Source organism: Solanum verrucosum, unplaced genomic scaffold (assembly GCF_900185275.1).
Source record: "Solanum verrucosum unplaced genomic scaffold, falcon-dt-bn FXZP01000086.1, whole genome shotgun sequence".
In the NCBI taxonomy this organism is placed as follows: Eukaryota; Viridiplantae; Streptophyta; class Magnoliopsida; order Solanales; family Solanaceae; genus Solanum; species Solanum verrucosum.
The window spans coordinates 718,307-743,473 of NW_026020100.1; the positions used below are offsets into that span (position 1 = coordinate 718,307).

A 25,167-nucleotide genomic window follows, 5' to 3' on the forward strand; every position below is an offset into this window, starting at 1 on the left:
AAAAATATTACATAAAAAATAATTAAATATACAAGAGATTTAATTAAAACATACAATTTATATAATGTTTAATTAAAAGTTTGTATAATAAAATAATATTAAAATATTCAAAAAGTGAATTGGTGTGACGAATAGTGTTACACCAAATTTGGTGTAACACTATTCACACACCAAATTTGGTGTGGATTGGAGCTCAAAACACCAAATTTAGAATTTGGTGTAAAATTTGGTGTTTGGTTGAAGATGGTCTTAGTAAATCACAAGTTTTTTAAGGACATAATATATAATTGTGAGATATTATGATATAAAAATTTAAACTTACGCTTTGCAAAGAAATTTATTTATCTTAAGAAGCAAAAATCAAAGATCATCAATACAAACTAGAGTCAAAGATGCAAATTTCTTTGTGCTAATATGAATAGGTGAGACAATAACATATAGCCATGTAATATTTAAAATATTTTTACTAAGAAATAATCTTTTAAAAAATGTATTAACATGGTAGATTTCAAGGTGAGGTGTCACAATATATGTTATTTGCAAATAATGTAGTTTTGATTGGTGAGACTAGCGACGGAGTTAACATTTAGGTGGAGGTTTACAAACATACATTAGAATGTAAATGATTCTGGCTGAGGACATGACTAGAATTGAATACTTGAAGTACAAGTTTAATTGTGGTGCATGAGGCTGATGTGGAAAAGTAAGGCTTAATACACTAGTCATCCAAAAGAGAGCTAGTTTCAAGTATCTTGGATGTATATATTATCTAGGGAAATAGAGAGATTGACAAGTAACACCCCGCTGAATTGGTGCAGGATTGAGGAAGTGGAGGTGTAGTTTCCAGAGTCTTATGTGATAAGAAGGTGTCACCTAATCTTAAAGGTAAATTCCATCAAGTGGTGGTTAGATGAACTACGTTTATGGGGTGGATTGTTGGCCAATCAAGAACTCTCACATTCAATAAATAAAAGTGGCGAAAATGAGGATGTTGTGATAGATGAGAGGATATACTATAAGCGATTTGATTAAAATGAGAATATCTGAGACAAGATGGGAGTGACTTTGATAGAAGACAAGATACGAGAAGCGAAGTTGAGATGCTTCAGGCATGTGATAAGGAGTTGCACGAATCCCCGACGCGAAAGTGAGAGCAGTTGGTTGTAGATGAGTTTAGGAGAGGTATACCAAAAAAGTATCAGAGATAGGGGATAAAAAAAAGGCTTGACACAATTAAAATTTACTGAAGACATGACCTTAAATATAAAAGGCCTGGAGGACACAAATTAGGGTAGAAGGTTTGAAGATAGAAGTACATCCATACTAGTAGGTAGGAGTCCATTACATTATTGCTCTTATTAGTAGTCTTAGTACTACACTTGTAGTTTCCTTGTTCTTCGATTTTGTTAATACATGTCGATTTATGCAATTCAATTGTAGTATTGTTCAGCTAGAATCTGTTGTTTTTGCTATTATCAATTATCTTGTATTTTCATTACGCCTTTTTCTAGACCATTTTTGTCTTGAGCCGAGGGTCTATTAGAAACAACCTCTTACCACACCTCTGAGGTAAAGTAAAATCTCTGTACATTCTCTTCTTTCTAGATCCGACTTTTTAAGATTATATTGAGATGTTACTGTAGTAGTCTTTTAAAAAAATAATTTAATGAATGTGTTTTGCACATGTATAACCTAATATATTTTTAGTAATAATTAATCTTTTAAATTCTATTAACAAAAAAATACCGTTTATTATTTCATTCTCTTTCTTTTGTATTTGCATTCAACGCCACCTTGTATACAAATCATTTACTTATTTGATCTTTTTATCTATTTTTAAAAAAACTATAATCAAATATAATAAAACAAATATTCATTACAAATACTTGTAGTCTAAGAAAACATTTAGAGAGAGAAAAAAATAAGCAATAATCGAATTAAACAAAAAATACTATAATAATAGTGTTATATAGTGTTGCTTTAAAAATCGCAAAAAAAAAAAAATATCGAATGTTTTTAAAAGGAGTAAATCTTGCGGCAACCAAAGAACCACCATTTTCCGTAAAAAAAAAATAGTTGAAAAAGGAAAGAGATAAACCTTTGATTTTTCCGGTGACTTCATTCGGCGGCGACAACATGCTTGTTCCGTCCAATTTTTCGATCATAAATTTTCAACAGAAATAGAAACACAAAAAATTGTTCAAAGTGGAGAATTTTGTCAATTGTATTCATACATAATTTTTAAATTCATCAATTAAAAGAAAGAAAAGCCGGAAGGATGATGATAACGAATGCAAGAAGCCGATCTGAATCAAAACCTAAATAAAGAAAATGTAGAAGTAGACGAAACGGCTGTATTTTTGTGGTAAAGTTTGACAAAATACTACTCAGATTTAAGGTAAAATGTTAATTAATTTAGAAGTTTAAATATTATGATTCTTACTTAAATCAAATAAGGACTTTAATTAATTTCAAAGTCTTAAATATGATGATAATAATTAAACAATAATTATTTGAGGAAATTTGTAAAATGATAGTTTATTGTAAAAATTGCACAAATTACATAGTGTTAAGAGCTAATTACATCTTATTCTTATTCTTTTCCAAATTAAATTACAAAAATCTCTTAAAATTATAGGATCTCGAATACATCAGCAAACCTCCGGATGCATAACTCACGATACATTACCTTTCTGTCTGTTACACTAAAAATAAAAATAACGAAAAATCAATTTACAATTCCATAAGTCACACAATCACGTTTTAATCACTATTAATCAATCTCTCACAACATGTAACAATTTCAAAATTGTTTAAGTAGATCGTTCAATATCCTTTCAACTTTGATTAAAAAAATTCGCAAATTTGAAGAAGATACATCACGAATATATTTTAATTTTGCTAACATTCAAGAATTTGAAGTAAGATATGAATGATATAGAAGTGATGAAATCATTATTAAAGATTTAAGATACATAACAAAATATGATACATGGTTAAAATATATTGTTTGTAATTTGATTCTACAAATATAATGAAATTTGCCATGTTTATGTATCTCATATACATAAATATGAACATGATACACACTTATTTAGTTTTAAAAATCTTGATAATGTCTGCAAATATATATACCCTTCAGAGTTGAATAACAGTGGCTTTAGGTATCTGGTACTAAAGGATAATGAAATTTTTCATAGTTATGTATCAAAAACATTAGTTTGAAAAACACGTCTCACTGTTGATTGAACCAAAAGTGTCTATACATATACCGTACAGAGGCGGATCTTGGAGGTCCTGGGTGTCACATTGTTCAAGTAAGATAAGTGGGTCGGTTACTTTAATTTTGGATTACAATTCGAGTTATTTATCTTTTTTTTCGAATTTTATAAACAAATCGATCAAACATGCATGTTAGTAATATTTTCTTTTAGATATTATGATATTAGAGATAACTAAACAATTCAATTTTTATTTCTTTTTAGGAATTAGTGGCCTTATTCGCTGAAACTTTGAGGAAAAAAAGAGATTTTTCACACTAAAATTTGAGCTTGTATAAACTATCTAATAGTGTTAACTAAATATATTCATATTTCATTGACTTTATGTGTTGTTGCAAATATATAACAAAGAGAATAAAAATTTTAGTTTCAATCTAGCCATCTTACTTAGCAAGAACGTTGGTAACGATCAAAAGAACCTTTGAATTAAAACAACTCTAAGAATAATATTCATCATTTTTAAAACTCATGTTTTTTTAAAACTACTATTTAAATATATTCTTATAATATTTATGTCACGTTCATAATTCAGTACTCATCAATTGATAAAGAATAAACACGCAATACTCATATCAAGAGATTAATAATTAGTGCAAGAGAAAGTAAAATGATTTAAAGAATTAATTATGGTGAATAGGAGTCAATTTGAATTAATAAAGAATACTAGTAAATAAATAAGAATGAATGGAAGAAAAAAAAAGTCTTCACACATTAATGAAAAGACCAGAAAAAAAAAAGATTAGTGCAAGAGAAAAAGGACTTAAAGAATTAATTATGTTGACTAGGAGTCAATTTGAATTGATAAAGAATACTAGTAAATAAATAAGAATCAATGAAAGAAAAAGCAAGAAGTCTTCACACATTAATTAAAATATAACGACCTGATTCCGTCGTTAGGGAAAAATCAATGGGTAAAGAATGAGACCAGAAAAACTTTTGGGTAGTGACTTGAGAATTCCTAGCCTAGTCCAGATTTGGATGAAAACTGAGTCATGTGAGGTATAGGAAAATCTGGTAATGAGTGAGAGATTTAATTATGAATTTGATGATATGAGTGGATAGCCAAGACATTAAGAAACCCGTACGACTTTACGAAATCGAATTCGGGTGAGTAGAACTCCCCAAACTGATCTTAGCGTGAACGAGTAGTTTTTGAATGTCATGAGTTGAAGGTGAGTTGTGAAATGAGGGTTTGAAACTCTAATTCCGACGCTTTATCTCCGCGCAAGCCGCCAAGGCGGGATTTATTCTGCCAGGGCGGGGCTGCTGTGGTGGGATGTGGTATGCCATAGCGGGCCAGTCGCGACTTAAGTCGAGATTAAACCTCAAAAATGTTATTTTTCTTCAAATTTCGTTCTTAAGAGCTAAGAGACTACCCATGGCTATTTCTTGAAGGTTTTCCACCTCTTCTAGTACTAAAGGTAAGGATTTTACTCCCCTAATCCGTTTTTCAATCCGTATAACTTAGATTCATGGGTAATTATTATTGGGGAAGGTTTTTATCTGAAGTTAATGGTGGAAAAAGCCCTAAATTGGGTATTGGGATCATGGATTGGTCTTGGGTTTGCTATAATTCGGATAATTAGACCTTAAATTATTGATCCTTGCGTATATTAATTATTTGTAGACCTAGAACAAGCGAAAAGAATCCGGAAGGGGAAGATTCAAGTGTCTTAGAGAGATTCAAGCTTGATTTCGAGGTAGGTGATGGTTTGATTTCCTGTTTGTATGATGTATGTCGATTGATTGCTTGTGTGTACGAATAGTGAAATGTGGAGATGAACCTAATGAAATGATTATGAACAATGCATGTCATGAACTTGTGTATTTGACTATAGGATTTGAGTATTGTACATTATGGATTTGATTGTGATTGTGGTTGTGCTAATTAGATCGGGTGTCATGTTCCGACACATACATTAGATCGGGTGTCACGTTTCGACACATACATTAGATCGGGTGTCACGTTCCGATACATAATTGGATCGAGTGTCACGTTCCGACACACTAATTGGGATCGGGTGTGACGTTCCGGCACACTAACAGTTTAGGTATGAGTTCTATGAGATGACTATTGTGTTGTCATATCTATTTGCTATTGAGAATGTGGGATTGTACATTGTTCCTGAAATGATAACTGAAATGTATTCCGTATATATGTGCTTATGATATTGTGATTGTTCGTTGTATATTGTGCTTATGGGAGTAGTTGCGTGATCCTACCAGTACATTGTGATTGTGTACTGATACTACACTTGCTCTTTCTTTGTTGAGTATATGACATCTGCAGGCGGCTACTGACATACCTCATTTAGGAGATCACTGATCGAGACTGAATTCAATGGTGAGCCAGTTCTTCCGGCTGCCATGATTTCTCCTTTTGTTTAGTCCATTTTTTTGGGACTTAGACTAGTACTTTAGATATTTATTTGTTTAGTTTTGGGGTTGTACCCCTTTTTCTTAGACTTGTTGAACTTTAGAGTTTTGGTACATTGACTTTCAGGTTCTAGGCATTGTTTTCCGTAATTGTTTTGTTAAACTTCTGGAGTTTATGAGAACTCCCTATTTTTCTTTAGACATTTAAATCTGCTTCCGTATCTTTAAATATTTTAGTTTTTCGTTAAATTGCTTGGTTGAGTTGTAGTAATAGTTCTCCCACCGGAGGGTTAGTGTGGTGCCAATCACGACGATCTAGATCGTGACAGAAAAAGACAAGAAAAATCTTTCAAAAATTAATGTCGTCCACGAGGTTCGCTGCCCGTGTGGCAAATTGCCAGCCTTACCAATTGATCTGTTAACTATTTTGTTTAGTGGGTGGCAAAAACAATATATATTAATTTCTTTTTTATAAATATATAGTTTTTTCCGAGATTACTGGATGCCGTGACACCCCACGAGTACCCATAGATCCCCCTGGTAATACACTTAGACACGTTCGACCTTGATTTTTTGTCCTCATTTTTTTTTCTGACAATTTTTAAAAAAAATATGTTTTGAATGATTTCTAAAATCCTACACCTCTGCATCATTTTTCAACCATTTCTTTTCAATTTTTTCCACCTCTATTGCACATATTTTTTCAATCTCCTCCTCATTCTTCTTATTCTACTTTACTTCTATATTTACCCGCATCCCGCTTCATTTTATTCTTTTATAAGCTAATTTAATTTATTCCTCATTTTAATTTTAATTTTTTGTCACAACGGAATTGTTTTTCAAATCGGAATTCACGTGACCTTTTTTTAATAAAAAAGATAGTGCAATACATACACCAATCATATTACTTGAGGCATGTTTTGCAAACTCACGAGTGATAGTTTAAGTGTGTTTCTTACATTTCCAATAATCTAGGTGTGAAACTAAAAAAAAGGGGATAGTTTAGACATGTTTTTGACACTTCACTCTAAAAAAGATATTCCCCATGTCTCTAATTACCTGTCCAAATTTGAATTGACACACCTATTAAGAAAACATTTATTGACATAATGAATTTACCATTTTACCCCTATTAATTATGAAGCGCATGAATTAAAATTTAAGATTTTCAGGAAGTTCTACCTTTTTTTCAAAATAATTAATTGACGGTATAATAGGTAAAAAGAAATTGTCATTTTTTGATTTGTCAAAATAGACAAATAATTAGGGACAACTAAAAAAGAAAAAGTGGACAAGTAATTAGGTATAGAGAGAGTATCTAGTTATTACTGTTGTTAACTAGTGAATCTTTGTAAATTATAATGTATTTAAAAGTTTGTAATAATATGTAAACTCTAAACATTTATTTATAAAAGAAATTATGGAGATATGAGATTATTAATGCGGCATTTTAGGATGCATTGATACCTTATTTATGAACTATAATTCTGCTAATTTGGTAATACTCCCTTTGTCCAATAATAGTTATCTACTATTGACTTAATACACACCTTTAGAAATAATAAATAATAGGAGTAATATTTCTATATTACCCTTTGAATATATTAAATTTAATGCTTTGGGAAATATATTAGATTTTGAATAATATTTAATAGCAAGGGTAAAATAGATTCAAAAGGTAAATTATCTCTTGATTTTTCAATCTGACCAAGTATTGTTAAATAATTATTTTTAGTATAGTAGACAAGCAAAAATTGATAGAGAAAGTATTATATAAGAGTTAGGGAAGTTTGGATAGTTTTCGAAAATTGTGAGACTTTCATGTTGAAAAATCCAACTTACAAATAAAATTTCAATCTTAAATCAATATAATTCTATTCTTTAGTTTCATATTATAATTTGAAATCATGTATAAATGGACCTAAATATTATGTTTCAACTAGCAACACGCAAATTGAAAAAGATGATAATTTGATGTCGAATTTGTAAGTGTTTACAAGTTAGAGAACAATTGTAATTGTTTTTATTCTCCTTGACATAATTATACAACCATTTTACAAAAATAAAAATATATATAATATTTTTTTTTTTTGTGGAAAATAGATATAACACACTATTAAACATGCATATTTCTTCTTTAAGTCAATAAATAAAATTTTAGAAAATTAAATCATTTCGAAAAAAAATTGAAACAGTAAATATTATGTTTGTACTAATAGCATATAAATCGAAAGGTGGTGTTTTAATTTGAAACAATAATAAAACCTAGATTGCATATATCTTTTGTAAAGTGCATGTGTGCAACAAGAGGCAGAATTATTAGTATGCGAATTAAAATATCATAATTATTTGTACGTCTTGTAATTAGGTGTGTCAAATTGTACTACATTTTAAGAGTAATTATACATGTCACTAGTAATTAATTTGCATAAAAAAAAATGTAGAGGATAGCTAATTTACTATCAATATATCTCGTACTTGTTTGTGTTACTTTTATCATTATTTGGACCCATTTGACCATAAAAAAAATTATTTTTTGAGAATAACTTTTTATTTTATTCGAAAATTGGTGTTTGGTCATGAAAATTTCAAATTCAAAAAATGACTTGTAATTTATTTTGCAATTCACTTTTTATTTTTTGAAGTTGTATTTAAGTATAATCAAAGCATGAACTAATTTCAAATATTGTTTGAATTCATATTAGCTCCAACTATATAAAATCCTAAAGAAAGTGAAAAATATTTAGAAGCTACAGCCAAACGCCTACTTGGTCTCTACTTATTTTTTCGGATATATAACATTTTCTCAGGAGTAAAAGACTTTTTTTTGTTAAAAAATGGCAAATATTACTAAAAAGTGAATAAATGATACATGTACATCTTTTTTTCTTTTTTTTTAAAATATGCGTGAGTTAACTTTATTATTTCATCTTTATTCTTACTCCCTCATGACACCTTTTTTCTTTTCTTTTATTTTTGAAAAAAAAAATAAAGAAGAGCATTACTTGTTTGAATAACTTTTAAAAAATTTTTAGTAAGTTTTGTGAAGAAAATATTCTTTAGAAATAAAATTTTATTTGTCAGCGAGTAATTTTTTTTCTTAGAAATATCCTCCTCCCTCAGATCACTTCAAAATAACTTTCTGATAACCAGATATCTGAATCAGGTTGTGCGCATCTCAATTAATTTAATAAATATCTATTGGTATGTGTCAACACAAGTTTCAACTAATTATTCTTAATTTTTTTTACAATAACCTTTAAAAAAGTTAAAACAAACATTTTTTGTGATTTTCTTGAGTTATAAATAAACGTCAAGATTGAGGAAAAAATAGTTAAAAAACCAATAATATAACCCTAAGTAAAAAAGGATCTTTTTCAAATTTGTGTGGTGACTCTTTACTCTTTTCATTTTTTTTTTCTTCCACAAGGCCCACCTGTATTTTCTCACAGAAATAAGTTATCAATAATAAAACCATCTCACAAATCGAGAAAAAAAAATTTGAAAGAAGAAAAAAAAGCAGAACATTATTGTGAAAGAAATAAAAAGTAAGCCAGTCATTCAAATTTACTGCTCTTTTTTTGGTCTACTTTTATTATTATTATTATTATTACAATAAATTATTGTCAAAAAGATACAAACAAACAATGATGGACTTTCACCATTTTCCCCTCTGCACCATGCATCCATGCCAAGGTTCATAATTAAGCTCTGAAACTCACTTACCCCACCCCTATCCCTTTTACCCCACCCCCTTCAAACCCAAAAATTTCCTAATGAAGAAGAAAGCTTTTTTCACTTGTTATTTTTATGTTTATGTATAAATGTACATAGTACTAGTGCATGAAGAAATTTGAATGATGAATAATGACATTTTTGTTTTCTTTAGCCTTGTTATCAGCATCTGAATCTCCTTCTTTCTCCCTTCAACCCACCACCCACCCAACATACCCACATTCTGACACCCTCCCTACCCTTCTCTGCAATATATCTGAATCCTTTTCATGTTATGCATATATAAATAGTTATGATGAATGTGTATGAGATCTAGGCTCTCTCTCTTTATTTAAAGAATCCAAGGTTGTAAATTGAGCAAAAAAGGCTTCAGCTTTACATGATTCTTGCATTTTTCTCAATCTTTTCCCTATTTGTAAATCAAGATCTGAACACCCTTTGAGTTATTTTGAGGAAAGATTTGATTTTTCTTTCTTCTTGCTGAAGATAATGGCACCCCCATTTTGTGGTTTAGCTTAAAGTTTGCAGATTTTTTAGCCAATGGGGTTTTGGTTTAGATCTTGGTTCTATACTACAACTCTAGGGTTGTTGCCCTTTACCAGTACTATCTTGATTTGAGTGTTCTTGCACCCTCTTTTATCTGTTTTGAGTCTGTTTTTGTGTTAAAAGTTTGTGAAAAGCACCATGTGGAAGCATTTTCTGAGTAAGCTTCCGAAGAAATCACTGAAATCTGAGTCAGTAGACTTAGGAAGAGGCAATTCGGACTCACACAGCCCGAATGCAAGCTCAAATTTAGGTCCTGGAAGGCCTAATAGTGTTCCAAGGAGGACTTCCTCAGTTGTGTTCCCAGCAAGTGTGATTGCAGGGATTGAGCCTTTGATTTCCTTCAAAGATGTTCCCAGCTCTGAAAAGATGAATCTTTTTATCAGTAAGTTAAGTCTCTGCTGTGTAGACTTTGATTTCAGGGACCCAACTAAGAATGTAGCAGAAAAGGATCTAAAAAGGGCTACATTGTTTGAGCTTTTGGATTTTGTATCTGCTAATCCACCCAAATTTTCAGAACCTGCAATTCTTGCATTGTGTAAAACATGTGCTGTTAATTTGTTTCGGGTTTTCCCTCCTAATTATCGGTCTAATAGTAGCCAGAACAGCGAAAATGATGATGATGAGCCTACTTTTGACCCTGCCTGGCCTCACTTGCAAATTGTGTATGATCTGTTGCTCAAGTTTGTAACATCTTCTTCTCTAGAAGCTAAGGTTGCAAAGAAGTATATAAACCATCAGTTCATCTTGAAATTACTTGACTTGTTTGATTCTGAAGATCCAAGGGAAAGAGATTGTTTGAAAGCTATTTTGCATAGGATTTATGGCAAGTTCATGGTTCATAGACCTTACATAAGGAAGAGTATAAGCAATATGTTTTACCGCGTTGTATTTGAGTCTGAGAAACATAATGGGATTGCTGAACTTTTGGAGATTTTCGGAAGTGTGGTGACAGGGTTTGCTCTGCCATTGAAAGAGGAGCATAAGATCTTTTTGTCAAGGACCTTGATTCCTTTGCACAAGCCAAAATCCTTGGGGATTTACTTTCAACAGTTATCATATTGCATTAACCAGTTCATAGAGAAAGATCCCAAATTGGCTAGCACTGTGATTAGGGGTTTGTTGAAGTACTGGCCTATCACAAGTACCCAAAAGGAGGTGATGTTTTTGAGTGAGCTGGAAGAAATTTTGGAAGTTATTAACATGGCTGAGTTCCAAAAAGTGATGGTTCCCTTGTTCTGGCGGATCGGTTGCTGCATCAATAGTTACCATTTTCAGGTACTAATAATTATGTCTCTAGACATGTATATATGTGTGTGCATGTGTACTTAAATTTTTATTTGTTGCGTAGTTTCTGAGTTGTTGGTTAGATATGGTTTGTTCAAGGATCTATGAACTAATATTGTGATAAGATTTCTCCTTCTAATTGATACAGAGGATTCAGGCTAATGTGGGATGGAAATGCAATTGATTGAATGATGTATTCTTCATCCAGTTGTTTGACTTGTAAAGAATCAGGATCCTTCCAGATTTACATGCATTTTTAGCTGTGAGGAATTTTTACATAAAAAGCTTCAAATTTACTACCAGCTCAGTTGCCTAGAATTAGATTTCTAGATTGCTGACAGGAGTTTTTCATTTAGTTTGAAATGGTTTCAGCAATGAGTCGAGAATTTAAGATTATGGAGCTAGAAAGACTTGTGCCCCAAGAGAATGTTCAGGATTTTTATTGTCTTATTAATGAACTGGGTAAACAAGTGGTTTCAAGGGATGACACTAGATAGAAGAGTGCTGAAAAAGAAGATCTATTACTGTTTCCGAGGGCATTTCTGGGATCAAGTTAATAAATTTCATCAGAAAACCTGTCAATAAGAAGAATGAGATATATTGCTTAATTTGCATTATTCAGTCATTGATTTAAGTATCTTTGTCCATTCTTAGACTTAAAAATTGGAGTTTCAGAGATTGAGAGAAACTGAGGAAGTAATTGGATCTTTGACAGAGTTAACTTGAATAAAACCAAGCATCCTGGGCCTGTTCGGTCAAATCTTCTGACATCAATCAGTCATTGCACTTCGATGAACGCCACCACCATATTCTGATGAGTTGGTGGTGGTGGTTATAATATGATATCTTTAAACCTGCAAGTGCTCAACACATCTAAACATGTGTAAATTTCTACTTAACTAAGTCTTTCCAGTAGATACTTGGATAACAATCATTATATGGCGTCACATGGGTTTAACTACATCGCGGTCATGCCATATGTTATGGTGTATATTGAGAGTGGTACCCAACCTTTTGTTATGATGTAATAATCTTGCCTTACTTATTGTTCTGTGGATTTCTCATCCTCCATGTACTTTCCAAGAAGCCCTCCTGCATGGGACCCAAAGGATGTTGTCTTTCGCTTTTACTCATCTCTTACACTCTACTTTTCCTTTTTATTTTTTCTTCTCCATTTATCTTTTATTGTTGAGGCTGGAAATTGTTGGGTTCAGGGACACAATTTGCCAAAAACTATAGCATCTCACTTCCAAGGCATATAGTATGTTTTTGCGACTAAGTATGATCTTCTAACCAAGAGTGAGGACTATGCTTATGAATTGTGTATCCATCTAAATACTGGAGGCTTCTACTTGAAAAGTGGTTTGTGGATGGGGAAGAGAGATAGAGAAGAATGAGTATATGGCAAAATGGTCGAAAAACAAATTTAGTTCATTGTTGGTTAGTTTCTGAAACCCCCTCCTTCTCTTTTTCTTTCCGAGTTTTCTCTCAACCCCCCTTTTTTCCTGGTGGAGAGTGATAGATATGAACTTCGGGCCTTTTCTAGTAGAAAGGTTGCCATACGTGATGATCTGTTTGATGCTGCATTAGTCTGTTATCAGTTATTCCATGTTGTGATGCTTAAAAACCATGATGTTAATTTGTTCCAATTTCCTCCGCTACCCCCCCCCCCCCCCCCAACCCTCTGTGTGTGTCTGAAAATTGCCTTTGCTAAAATGTTTCTACTATACCACTTTCGGAACTTCAAAGTCACTTATTTGTCATCCTAATAGTCAAACTTTTATTGTCCAGGTTGCTGAAAGGGCTCTGTTCCTTTGGAATAATGACCAAATTGTCAATTTGATTGCACATAACCGGCATGTGATTCTCCCAATTATATTCCCAGCTGTGGAAAGCAATGCTCTGAACCACTGGAATCATGCTGTGCAGAATTTGAGTCTAAACGTAAGAAGGATGTTCTCTGAAATGGATGATGTGCTTTTCCTTGCTTGCCATTCGCATTACAAGGAAGAACAGGAAAAAATAAACTTGGAATCTGAAAAACGGAAGGAAGCATGGGAACAGCTGGAGACTGCAGCTAGTCTACGTCCACCTGTAGCTGGAAACATTGCTGTCCTGGTAATGCCTTTAGCAACTTCAATCACTTGCTAAGAGGTGATGACTCCACTCTATCCTTGTCCCCGTGTTTTGCTGTGTATGTTCCACACAATTTAGGAGTCATGGAGAAAAAACTAGAATGGCGTCATAAATGGAAAATGGCTGTTGTCTGGTGCAGGTTTTTGAAGATCAACCCGATTAACAGCCTTATCTCTGTTGTAACTTAGTCCTACACCTGTGTTGAAGAGCGCGAATGGGGGGCTAAACTAACATTTGTTTCTTTTATTATGAACATTTTGTCATGGCCTTATATGTTTATCTAAATGGCTAATATTTTCATCACCTTTTTGCCTGGCTTCTTTAGTGTTCAGCTTTGCTAGTTGGATGAAAGTGGAAAAGAAGAAAAAGAAAATAGAGAAGTTTCAGGCAATCTGTTTGACACCATTTCTTGTTTTTGTTAGTACCAAAAACATTGACTAATTTGTAGTTTTGTACTATATTTATGAAGCTTCTAATTATTACCTTTTCATTTTGCCCTCAAACAGATATTTATACTATAAGTTCCCCATCTATTAAAAATGGTTTATTATAGTGATATTTCTGCGCTCACTAACTTAAAAGTTATGATTGATGAATGTGCTAGGCAAATCTAGATTTTTAGTTAATGAGTTCCACAGTCTGACCAACAGACAGAAAAAAAAAAAAAAGCGCAGCTCGGTGCACTAAAGCTCTCGCCATGTGCAAGGTTTAATGACCACAATATGCCGCCTTACCTTGTATTTCTGCAAGAGATTATTTCTAAAACTTGAACCTGTAACCTCCTGCTACATTGAGTTAGCAAAAATTATTGGATTCACGTGAATCTCTAACCACTCGGCCTGTGGGTTAAGAGACTTTTGTGATTCTTCAAAGTCACAATTTATTTGGCACCTGTTTGTACTGTTTGTAGTATTATTATTATGTGCTGGAAAGGGGTACTTTACAGCTAAACATTTGAACTTTTAACACTACCATAGAAGAGTACGATCACATTCAACAACTACGATAAATAGAAAAAAGTAGTACTACTATTTCTCTACTAAAAAACAGAAATTAATGCTTTTTTTTTCCCCACACATCTTATTCGTGTGAGCAAAATATATTACAGTACTAGTATAATTGAATTGTTGACTAATAAGTTAAAGGAGAAAGTTGTAATAGTTTGGACTTTGGAGGACCAATGTGAAATAATCAATACTAGTAGCTACCTGCTCCTTATGTATCAAAAACAAGTGTCACGTTACAAGAAAAAAATTGTCCCAAAATAAATGTCAACATAGGAAGTTAAGATAAAAATAAGTCAGATATGTTTTATCGACTATGGTATATCCTTAATACTCTATTTAATAGTGTTAAATTTTTAAGAGACATTTATTAAATAAAGATAGTAGTTAAGTAAACTACATATTATATGTATTGATTTCTTAAAGAAGGTGATTTTTACTAGGATGACATTTATTTTTAGACAGGAAATAGTAACAAATATCATTGGGATTTGGGCCATTAATTTGGCGATAAGATGCTACTTTCTCATTTTTGCTCCTCAACATCTTGCATCAAGCCAAGTGGATGCTTTCATACTAGTAAGTTGATAATGATCTTATCAGGTCATCGTATGTCCATTCCTTCTATATGCCTACATTTTTTTCAATTGTATTGTTCATATCTAATCATAGTGATATTCAATAATATTTACGTCCTTTTTACTGGAGCGATGAATCTTACAATGCAAGTTCAGATGTTTAAGAGACCAAACTTTTTTGATAGGCATATTGGTTTGTATTCAATTCGAGTTGGTGAGCCCCACTTTTTATTCGAGTTTATGTCTTGTTGTATTAGATTCTTTGGTAACGTTGAGGCCTTGCCTCGATATTTCTATTGCAATGTCATGTATTAGAGTATTTAAGTCATGTTTATGTTTTAAAATAAACTCATGTTGTCTTTAATATGGATTCACATCTATATAGTTAAAAAATGATTTTCTTATGCCAATTTATGAAAAGAAGCTTTAAATTATCCGTATTTTCCTGTTTTCACTTCATGATTGAAAGTTGCTTTCTGTAAGTCCTGTCTACTATTCCGCTTTTAAATGCAATCACAAAGTATGGATTCGCTTAGGCCTAAGTTGAGGACGCAATTAATTTGGTAAAACCTACTCAAGTCTTGTTATAAAACTATGTCTGTCTGGTGATGTTTGCATAACTTTGTCTGCAGAGCAAACATCCCTCAGGATTTACATTAATTAAAATATACAGTTAATTAATGTAAGTTTTCACCTTAGTTTATGACTTAAACCATAATAAGTATGATTTTGTGTAAACATCGGGTGTAATTAAATTATTTATCCACCTGCAAACACAATTTAAGTACCTAACGGCTACCTTAACAAATATAGAACTTAAATGAGAAAGCATAGAACCAAAGTTATGTAAGCTTGGTAGAATTAAACAACTTGTATCTAGTCCAGGATGGAAAAGGATTTATTAAGCTTAATGAATAGAAACGTCAAAGTTGGAACCATTTAACAACAGGAGCTCTCAAACAGCTCCATATACACGATAGCAAGAAGCTAACCAGGTGCTGTGAAGTTACTTACATATTGCCATTTCTTTTAACTTAGTGCATCCGCTTCATCGAAATCTACATGTTTCTGTATCATCTGCTGGAACATGGTAGGATGATAGATGTGGTTAAAATTTGAAAGAGGGTTGAAAAGAATGTGTCTCTTTCCAGGAAGGATGGATTATTGTATGTTAAAGATTAATGTTCCTTCGCTTGAAAAAGTGACAATGGATCTGCCAAACATGAATTGGCCAACCGGACTTAAAATCAGCATTTCCTAGAACAGTGATTGGACTGGTTTTGGAGACGATAAAGTTGCCACGGACTTGAACTGTCAATTCAAATGAAAGCTTCAGTACAATGATAAACAGCTGATACATGTGGATGCACGCAAAAGAGAACGGTTGTGATAAAGTTTCTTACCTTTGGTTGTTTATACTTTTCACGGATGGCATTCAGAGTGCTTCCAGTGGTGTTCATCTGTAAATCTTGCAGCAAAAGAACTGTAGTTTTCAGATCTAACGCCTTATATGTAGTGTAGTGCTCCAAAGTTGAATTCTGCAAGACATTTCTGGAGTTATTTTGTGGTTGCATTCAATTGCAAAAAAGATGACAGGATCAAGGTGCAAAAAAGTTGCATACCCATGGGTGGTTAGATTGATCAAGTGTCCATCTGGCTAGAAATACAGCTGATGCGGCAGTAACAGATGGAAGAAACTTAAGAAAACTATATTCAGCTAGTGTTAACTCTGCTAAATAGTTTGCCATGAATTCCAGTTCAACAGAGGGAACCTGTAGGTTGGAGAAATTTACTGTCATATAAGCTTCATTTACTAGGACTCAAACCAAAAGAAGAATGATATCTCATCTACCTCATAAGAAGCTTGTGATGCTTGAACGAATCTCCTAAAAACAAAGGACAATGGCACAAATAAGGAGCCTGCTCTCACAAGTAACATGATTAAATTTGCATATATTGCTAATTACAGGTACCTCAGGAACTTTTTGGTGGTCGGAGCAGCAAGTTGAAAGCCCAAAAAATTCAGAACTAGACTTTCCATTCTTACTACCTGACAATAGACATGCAATCAGTAATTAACCTTTTCACATCCACAGGGAGCTTTAAGTCGTATTATAGAAGACATAGGAAAACATTTGGGAAATGTTCAGATCATTACTCAAGTAGGAACAAAGTATGCATCCAAGATATCATAAAAGAGAAAGGAAAGCTCAAAGCTAGATGAGGCAATCTAGATCTTCGCCTTTAAGAAGATAAGTACAAGGGGGTAAAGCAATGTAGTTAGGACCAGCAAAAGAAAAAAATGCTACTACCATGACTGACTTTGCTAGAATGACAGTCAAAAGATGCAAGGAGTGGATCTTATAGAAGTTATCAATTTACAAGGACAAATTCTGAAAGACTAGTTGGATGCATAAAGGTACAAAATGTTATAACAGACCTTGGGCTTAACCCTCAAAGCTAGCTCATGAATTGAGGATGGTTGAAAACCATATAAGAGCTACAACCTTTACTACTCTCAACCACTGTGGGCTTCTAACACTCCTTAAATGCCCAGTACTAGACATCTAGAGAGTATCACATAGCACTGGAGTTCGATATTAAGTGACCAAACATCAAGGATGGGTACCAACGACAAATACAACCAGGAGAAATGAATTTAAAGAATCTAAAGCAACTCATACATGCTTATTACACTATTTGAAACTAAAGTTATTTAACTGCTCTTTATTACATAGCATATCTCCAAGTACCTCTTTCTCCACATAAATGAAATGTACGACTAGATCAGCATTGGAATGAGCATACCTCTTCTTTCGAGTAAGTGTTGTCTGTAATAAAGCAAAATTCTTCCACACGAGGTGCACAAATTTCTTCATATTTGCTGCAAGCACAAAAGTAAATAAAAGATCACATACTGCAGAATAAAACAATGAAAAGATGCAGATGAAAGTACAAATAGTTTCTCTTTACTGAAGCTATAAATAATTCTAAAAATTGGGCAAAGTATATTACCGTGTAGAATATAGCACATGCACATACAAGTTTAAAAAAAGGGGAATGTAAGTTAAATGGCTCTATTTCCCACAAGCTCCCACGGTAAAAAGGGAAATCTTTGTGATCTACAAGTTTATAAATGTAAAAACTGTTTAGTCTGCCCTATAACCTGACATTCTTGAGTATGAATATCCAAAAATGATTTACTTACGAAGCAATTAGCATGCAGGTAACTCCAAGCAGCTGCAGTTTTTGTTTTTCAATGTAATGCTCAGAGAGGAACCTATCAATAAGATGTACAGTCAGGTAAAGAGTGTCTGGAACCAGCCTATATTCTTCAGAAACCTGCAAGAGAGTGAACAAAATGATATTCAGCGGATACAATTTTCACCGTCATGCAAGATAAGCATATCCAATACTTGATAAGTAGGAAAAGAGCTTATCAAAAGTAAGTCTGAATTCCATAAGCCTGTGCTATTATCAATATGCATAATCAATGGCGGAAATGTAAAGGCTCTTTTGATTTCCAGTAAAACAAAAATAATTCAAGCAATAAATCCCCGACTACTGATACAATGTTTCATTTCCATTATCATATCTTGCATAAATAATACATGCATAACTTATGAAGGAACTTAAGAATTATTTTACCCAGGATAAAATACTGAATAGTAATAGGTATATTAGCAATAGCTAGGTAAGAGAACTTATAAAGAGAAAAACACCATTAAAGTATTGCACCTTACATCATAGTAAACAGACTTATTTTCTTAATAGAGAAGTATGAATGTATCATAATATCTGCTTATGATATTCCAAAATGGCAAAGGAGAGATGTATAGGCTAAATGGTCAGTTGGTCATTTAGACAGAAATCATGATTGTAGACTAAATATGAAAATTCATATCAGAACTAACATTCGATGAAATGCTCTAAGGGAAAACACATATGTGGTCTTCCAGGAAGGGTAACCATAAAAATTAAACAAGACAATAATGCTTGAATATGAAGCAAAAATTTCAGTTGGTGATGCCTTCAAAAAAAGGAACCGTTCATCCAAAGATCAAAGTAAAGGTAATCAACAAAAAGATTTTCTACTATCACAACTTAGGTCTATATGTGAAAAGATTTTGTTTATTAAGAACCACAACATACTCTTTAAGATAATATCTCACATATTATTGTGCAGCGTTAAAACATCCAAGTTAGCAAACTGACCTCCACAAGCCAATCAATAAGAATACTTCGCATACCCTTGTTAATGTCCCGCTGAAGCTTTTCCATATAATTATAGGAAGGCCGCCGGTCAAGCTGTTGGTGAGACGAATTTGTCATTTAGTAATTGAGAAACATAAAGTCTTAGGTTAACAAAGAAAAGGAAGGACACTCTTAAACTTGTTCAGAAGTATTTAAACTATTTCATTGCAATTATCCATGATAATATTTGTTTAATTAAATAACTAAAGGAAGCATTAAGCTTGATATTGTTTAGATGGTTACAGATGCCTAGTGCTATCACTAGACTTATCAACAGTGCATCAGTAATTTTTGAAGTAGTAACAGGAATGCACCAGTCATACTAACCTCCATGGCGTGCAAATTGTTATATATATCAGGAGCATACAGACTACACATTAGTGGATCCTTGTGTTTTGAATCTATATCTGCAATACCAAGCGAATTGGAGCCTTCCTGTTTCAAGCAAACCTTGCTTTCATCTGCATGATGGAACAGAAACAAATAAGCTCCTTCTAGAAAAGAACATATCAATAGGATTTCCTTTCAAGACTAGTAACCGTTCATGCAATGTTAAGATGATGATTAAATTTTGCAGGCAATGCCAGAAGATCAAACAGATTAATAAGTTTTCCTCCTACCAACAGTTTTGGCTTTTTACCTTTTTTGGAAAAGGTTTTGCAGTCCATCCATTTGCAAAATGACACAAAACACCCGTTGTATTGGAGACATAAAATAACTATCTCCATAGAACCACAAAGACATATCACCCATGAGGAACTATGCACTCAATTGGTTTCTTCGCTACTTCTGTTGCATGTATTACATTGTCTCTTTACTTCCAGTTATTCGAGGGTTACCATTTCTTCTGATGGTGCTACAAGTCAGCTACTTCACATTCAAGTGAGCAAGAGCTCTCTTTTGAGGTTTTATGAAAAATGGAAATTTTACACAGCTTTTCTTCAAACAGTTTACTGAATTGAGATTTACTAGAATGCAAAATGAAAAAAATGAGCAAAATGCAGTGAATGAAGTCTTTATAAACTTTCTTCTTGCTGCATATATAGTAGAGAACCTTAATAACCGCAAGGAAATTATAAATTGCTATTCTAGAGATCGTGCTCGGAATTATAACATCGAATTCAAATGGATGCCTATTGTAATAATAATATATCTGAGTTGGACAAAGGGGCATAAGCAGCTTTGCACTTTGAAGTTTTAACTAAAACTATATGCCAGTAAAGGACACGCATGCTTGTCGCACTCTCAAAGAATTATATGTGCTTCCAATAGAGCATTTCATAAAAGGATCAAATTCAAAAGCGTTGAATATAAATATAAACTAGTTCACAGTTTCATCGTGCACATCACTTTTAAGAAACATAAAGTTTTCAGAAAAGTTACGATTATCAAGTATCTTAGTTGTTGGTCCCTCCCGATGAGCAGGCAGCAATTACCACAGATTTTTTGAAACTTAAAGGAGCAGACATAGCTCAGTCATGGACTCATGGTAGTTGCACTTCAAACTATGTTTAAAGAGAGGAATGAAATCAACAAATTCCAAGGCTTTCAAATCTTGCATAATAGCACACAATATCATACCTTTTGGTGTTGTATTCTGGAGGGTAATGCCATAACATGAACTCCTATTCACAGGCATAAGATCAGCTAAACCACTCTGAGCGGCGGTGATATATTCACTTGGCTGAGTTAATGGGTGGTCCTTGAAGTGTGCTTGTGAACAGTGTTCTTGTGATTCCTCGACCTTTACTTTTCTTGCTTCTTCAATCATACTCTCTTTTCTATCTTCAAGCTCAGGCTTTTTCACCAAAATAGCAGGTGTCACCTTTGAATTCCTCTTATCAGAGAATTTCTTAACCTATCACCATAAGACGAGTTGACATCATCGGCCAGAAGTTGATAAGTTTTTGAAACAAAGAAAAAGATTCAGCACTGAATCTCCATCTTTTGAAACAAAGACATTAGTTCAATAACCAATAATTATGTTCAGCAGGAATGATTTCATTTCCAAAGAGCCAATATGATGTAACACATCTATTGAAGCTCACCTGAAATTTGTTTCCATTGATGCAATTCATGTATGGATTTTCACAAAGCACATTAGTGACATCCCTGAGAACAGCCCTTCGCTTAGGCTGTTGAGAAGCAGTACTAGAAGAATTAGCTGGATTGTTCTCATCTGGGGCTGGTCTTTTGGATTTTGTTCCTTGTGTTACAAGTCCCTGTTTCTTATCCTGTCTGACAGATGGATGTAGAGGTGGTAGTCCTCCTGATGAACCCAAGGTTTTTGCCCGTGCTCTTGTGATTCGCATAGTAGGCACTTTAAGATTAGAAGATCCAGTTGCCATAGTTGCATTCCTCATTGATCTAGGTGGTGATATGCCAATTGTCAGAGCTACAACTGCAGAGACAACATTGCATCATCGTTAACTTTTCATAGTCAAAGGTAAGAATGACCCCCAAAAAAAAGTTTAAAAAAAAATAAGACTCCGGAAAAAACAGATGCTTAACATGGACCAAAGAGCGGGGAACTTTAAAATAAGTCTCAATATGCAGGATCCAAGAACTTGATGAAACAGCACAAACATCATTCTTCAGCAGTGTTGTCAAAGGTAAAGAAAAATTCAAAGGTCTTGGGCTTTAAGCACAACACACATCCAATAAATGTTATAGTAAAGGGCCTGATGACGAAAAAAAATAAAGGATATATATGCAATACAGGAAAACAAAGTTATAAAAAAAACAAGAATTACATGGACAAAGCTTTAGGGCCTTTACGACATTATTCCCCAGAAAGCTCAGAACATTAAAGTTTCGGCAAATAAATGTGTCCAGGTACCAGGGTAAGAAGATAACCAGTGCCTGATCGGTCTATGACATGCCATCATGTGAACTAATGAGATTTAAGAAGATTTTTGTCAAAAATCAAGCAACTATTATTAACTGGTATAGTAACTTGAACTTGGAGCCTTCTTAGTCAGTTAAATATACGCAAGTTATGCCAGTTTGAGCTACTAATATCTAAGCGGAAAGTAACTTCTACAAACAGAAAGTTAGCATAACCAACACTATGATGCAACCTTTAATTCATAATATTATTTCAATTATAACATTCACTTATGAATAAAGTGAAATAGCAAAGAGAAGAAGTAAAGAACAAGTTGGAAGTTTAGGAGTTTATGTTAACTTATATTATGAAAGTCAATCATACCAAAGAACAAAATTATGTAATAAACTACAATTGAAAAAATCGATCACATTTAGTTTTTCTTTTCCTCAGCTGTGGTCATTATATTTTCTCATTGTGCTGTCTTTGCTAATTTCTTTTGTAGGTTTTCCCATGACTACCTAGCAGACAAGGACACACTTTTTTCATAGAGATATCTTTATACATTTCAAACTCTTCCATGAAAGAGGGTCTTAAATATCAGAGAACCACCAGCATCCACTAGCAAGCTACTGAAGTAGACTAAAAATAAAGAGTTTCAAGCCTGTGAATGAGCTGAAACACAAATCTGTATCTTCAAATGCAGCAGGCACAAGAGACTGTTTTTCTCATTTGATCAACCAAGGGTCAATAAACAAACATGGATACAATCATATATTCTAATTCAAAGCAGAAAGAAATTGTGTGGAGAGAAGCAATGACAAAAAAAGTGTTACAAATTTGATAACAAAAATATATTTATGTTCACATCTAACATTTGATGAGATCTTATCTAAGGCTCTATTCCACAACAAACTGCCAAGACCATATGATTTTTGTGTTCCCGTCTTGTGGTGTGAGTTTGTCATGTGTTCTTAACTGGCTTGTATTATCCCAAAAAAATGACATCATATGTAGGACATAAGTCTATATTTTAAAGAGTGATATTCACCTGCATTGTGTTCCACCACAATTCTAGAGCTTTATAGAAATAAGGAGCAACTGTCACTGTACTCTTGAATCAGGGACGAGCCTGCATCAAACATTCATTGAATTTACTTACTTAAGCTTTAAGGTGTAAAAGGGAAAGATAGCACATACCATTTGCATGGAGAGTTCTACAAATGCAAAAAAGAAAGCACCTACTCATACATTGTTGCTGGAAATTAAGTCATGTATACAATTCAATTTCAAAGTTTAGTACCAATCTATTCAAAGGTAGATACAGTATATAATAGAAGATTTAAAGAACTTTAATCCATAAACAAATAAATCAAAAGATATCAGCCATCTCGGTCAATGTTATGCAATTTAATTACCTTTTGAATGTAACTGAAAAATTGTAGGAATTCTTAAAAATCTCTCAGTTTGATCTAGCTAAAGATCTTCTACAAATCCACAAAAATAAAAAACTTAAAAATAAAAAACTACACTAAGATTTCTGAGAATAGCATGATAGATCCATCAATTGTTCTTCAATTGGAAATTCAAGTCCATTGTAAAATCAATTTCCTCCTAACTTCTAAATCCACAAGCAAAGCAAAAGTATTAATTCAAATTATTTTTTTCAAAACCAACCTGGAAAAGTAAAACTAAATAGCTTTAAGACTCAAAGAATCAACCAAAACACATCAAAATTTAATTTGCTTAATCACAACTAAGTATAAGAAATAGAAAATGGCAATTAACAAATCCAAACAATTTCATTTCTCAAAAGAAACTAGAAAAATAATAATTAAAAAACAGCTTTCAGACCTCAAAATTCAACCAAAATGTACTATAAAATTTTAAAAAGTAAAAACAACTAAGAACAAAAATAGAAATTGAAAATAAATAATCCAAATCAAATTTTTCATAAGTAACCAGAAAATGAAAATCAAATACCTCAAAATCCAACAACAATGAACCATAAAAAAAATTCAAAAAATAAAATAAATACAACCAGCAACAACACAACAACAAAAATTAAGCAAATCAGGACTCCAGATATTAAGGAAAAATGGAAGAAAAACTCTAAGCTCACAGATCCATAAGCAAATCCTCAAGGATTACTCAAAATAGAGCTAAAAATTTTCAAATTTTCAAAATAAATCCCTTATTCATCTAGAAAAGCTACACGGCTATGGTACATTGCAGCTAATCTACAAATACAATATCCATATCGATATGTACACATAACAAGTACATATCAAACATGTATGTATAGGTCTGAGCTGAGCTTACTATGCATTATTCACAGCTCATGAGCTGCCTGCAACACCGTTGAACGGCGGTGCCTCGATTGCAGAGCTAGGGTTTCTACCTTCTCCGATCGGTCATACAATCAATGTAGCTCGTCTGTGTGGTTCCAGAGGGGTGGGTGGGGGTGCGGGGTGAGAGAATGAGGAGCGTAGAGTGGTGATAGATATATAACACTGTAGATTTGGAAAGGGGTAGCGTGAGTGGGGGTGGGTGGGTAGAGTGGGGTGGGTGGGGAGTGAGAGCGGGATGGTCCATAGTTCAAACTTCTGATGCTGCAAAGCTCCCAAAAAAAGAAAAAAAGGAAAAAGAAAAAGAAAAGAGTTTTTTCAAATTTTACACTCTTTTTTCTACTGCATTTTTTCAGTGGCATTTAATTGTTTAATCCTTCTTTCTACATCAATGGGTCCATTTTTTCCATTAGTACTTATTAGATATTTGGCAAAGAAATATTGTCACGAAATTCCCACTCTTTGAGTAAATGAAAGTGTTTACTTTTCTAATTTGTTTTATAAAAAACTAAAACTTATTTGAAGAGTCAAAGAGTTTAATCAAGAATTTATTATTATATTTGAAAAAGAGTTCAGGAAATAATGTCACGAAATTCTCGTTGTCGTAGTATTCTAGACATCAAAAAATATATCTTACTGTGTGCTTGACTAATATAGATCATAACCTGACACAAACAAAATAAATAAATAGAATGTTTACTTTATTAATATTTAAAAATTTAAAACGTAGTCTAAGAATATAAAAGTTTAACCGAAATCTAGAGTAATAAGTGATTTTAAGCGGAAATAAATTAGAAC

The 25,167-nt window shown here is 32.9% G+C and overlaps 2 protein-coding genes across 3 annotated transcripts; one reads left to right on the forward strand and one right to left on the reverse strand.

Moving 5' to 3' along the window:
• Positions 1-9,185: 9,185 nt before the first annotated feature.
• On the forward strand, positions 9,186-13,848 carry LOC125824928 (serine/threonine protein phosphatase 2A 57 kDa regulatory subunit B' kappa isoform). Its single transcript, XM_049504272.1, has 2 exons — positions 9,186-11,213; positions 13,014-13,848. The coding sequence occupies exons 1-2, from the start codon at positions 10,077-10,079 to the stop codon at positions 13,371-13,373; spliced, it is 1,497 nt and encodes a 498-aa protein (XP_049360229.1). The 5' UTR covers positions 9,186-10,076; the 3' UTR covers positions 13,374-13,848.
• Positions 13,849-15,777: 1,929 nt separating this feature from the next.
• On the reverse strand, positions 15,778-24,486 carry LOC125825019 (cyclin-A2-2-like). 2 transcript variants are annotated; one of them, XM_049504370.1, is made up of 13 exons: positions 24,344-24,486; positions 23,073-23,153; positions 21,243-21,595; positions 20,776-21,052; positions 19,522-19,655; positions 19,156-19,248; positions 18,149-18,282; positions 17,749-17,824; positions 16,914-16,990; positions 16,793-16,826; positions 16,563-16,712; positions 16,344-16,478; positions 15,778-16,251 (listed from the first exon to the last, which is right to left on the reverse strand). In XM_049504370.1, exons 3-13 carry the CDS (start codon positions 21,555-21,557, stop codon positions 16,198-16,200), a joined length of 1,479 nt encoding a protein of 492 aa, XP_049360327.1. In that variant the 5' UTR covers positions 21,558-21,595; positions 23,073-23,153; positions 24,344-24,486; the 3' UTR covers positions 15,778-16,197. The 2 variants fall into 2 exon arrangements, with proteins under 2 accessions (XP_049360327.1, XP_049360328.1); XM_049504371.1 differs by having other exon boundaries at positions 24,423-24,484.
• Positions 24,487-25,167: the final 681 nt, after the last annotated feature.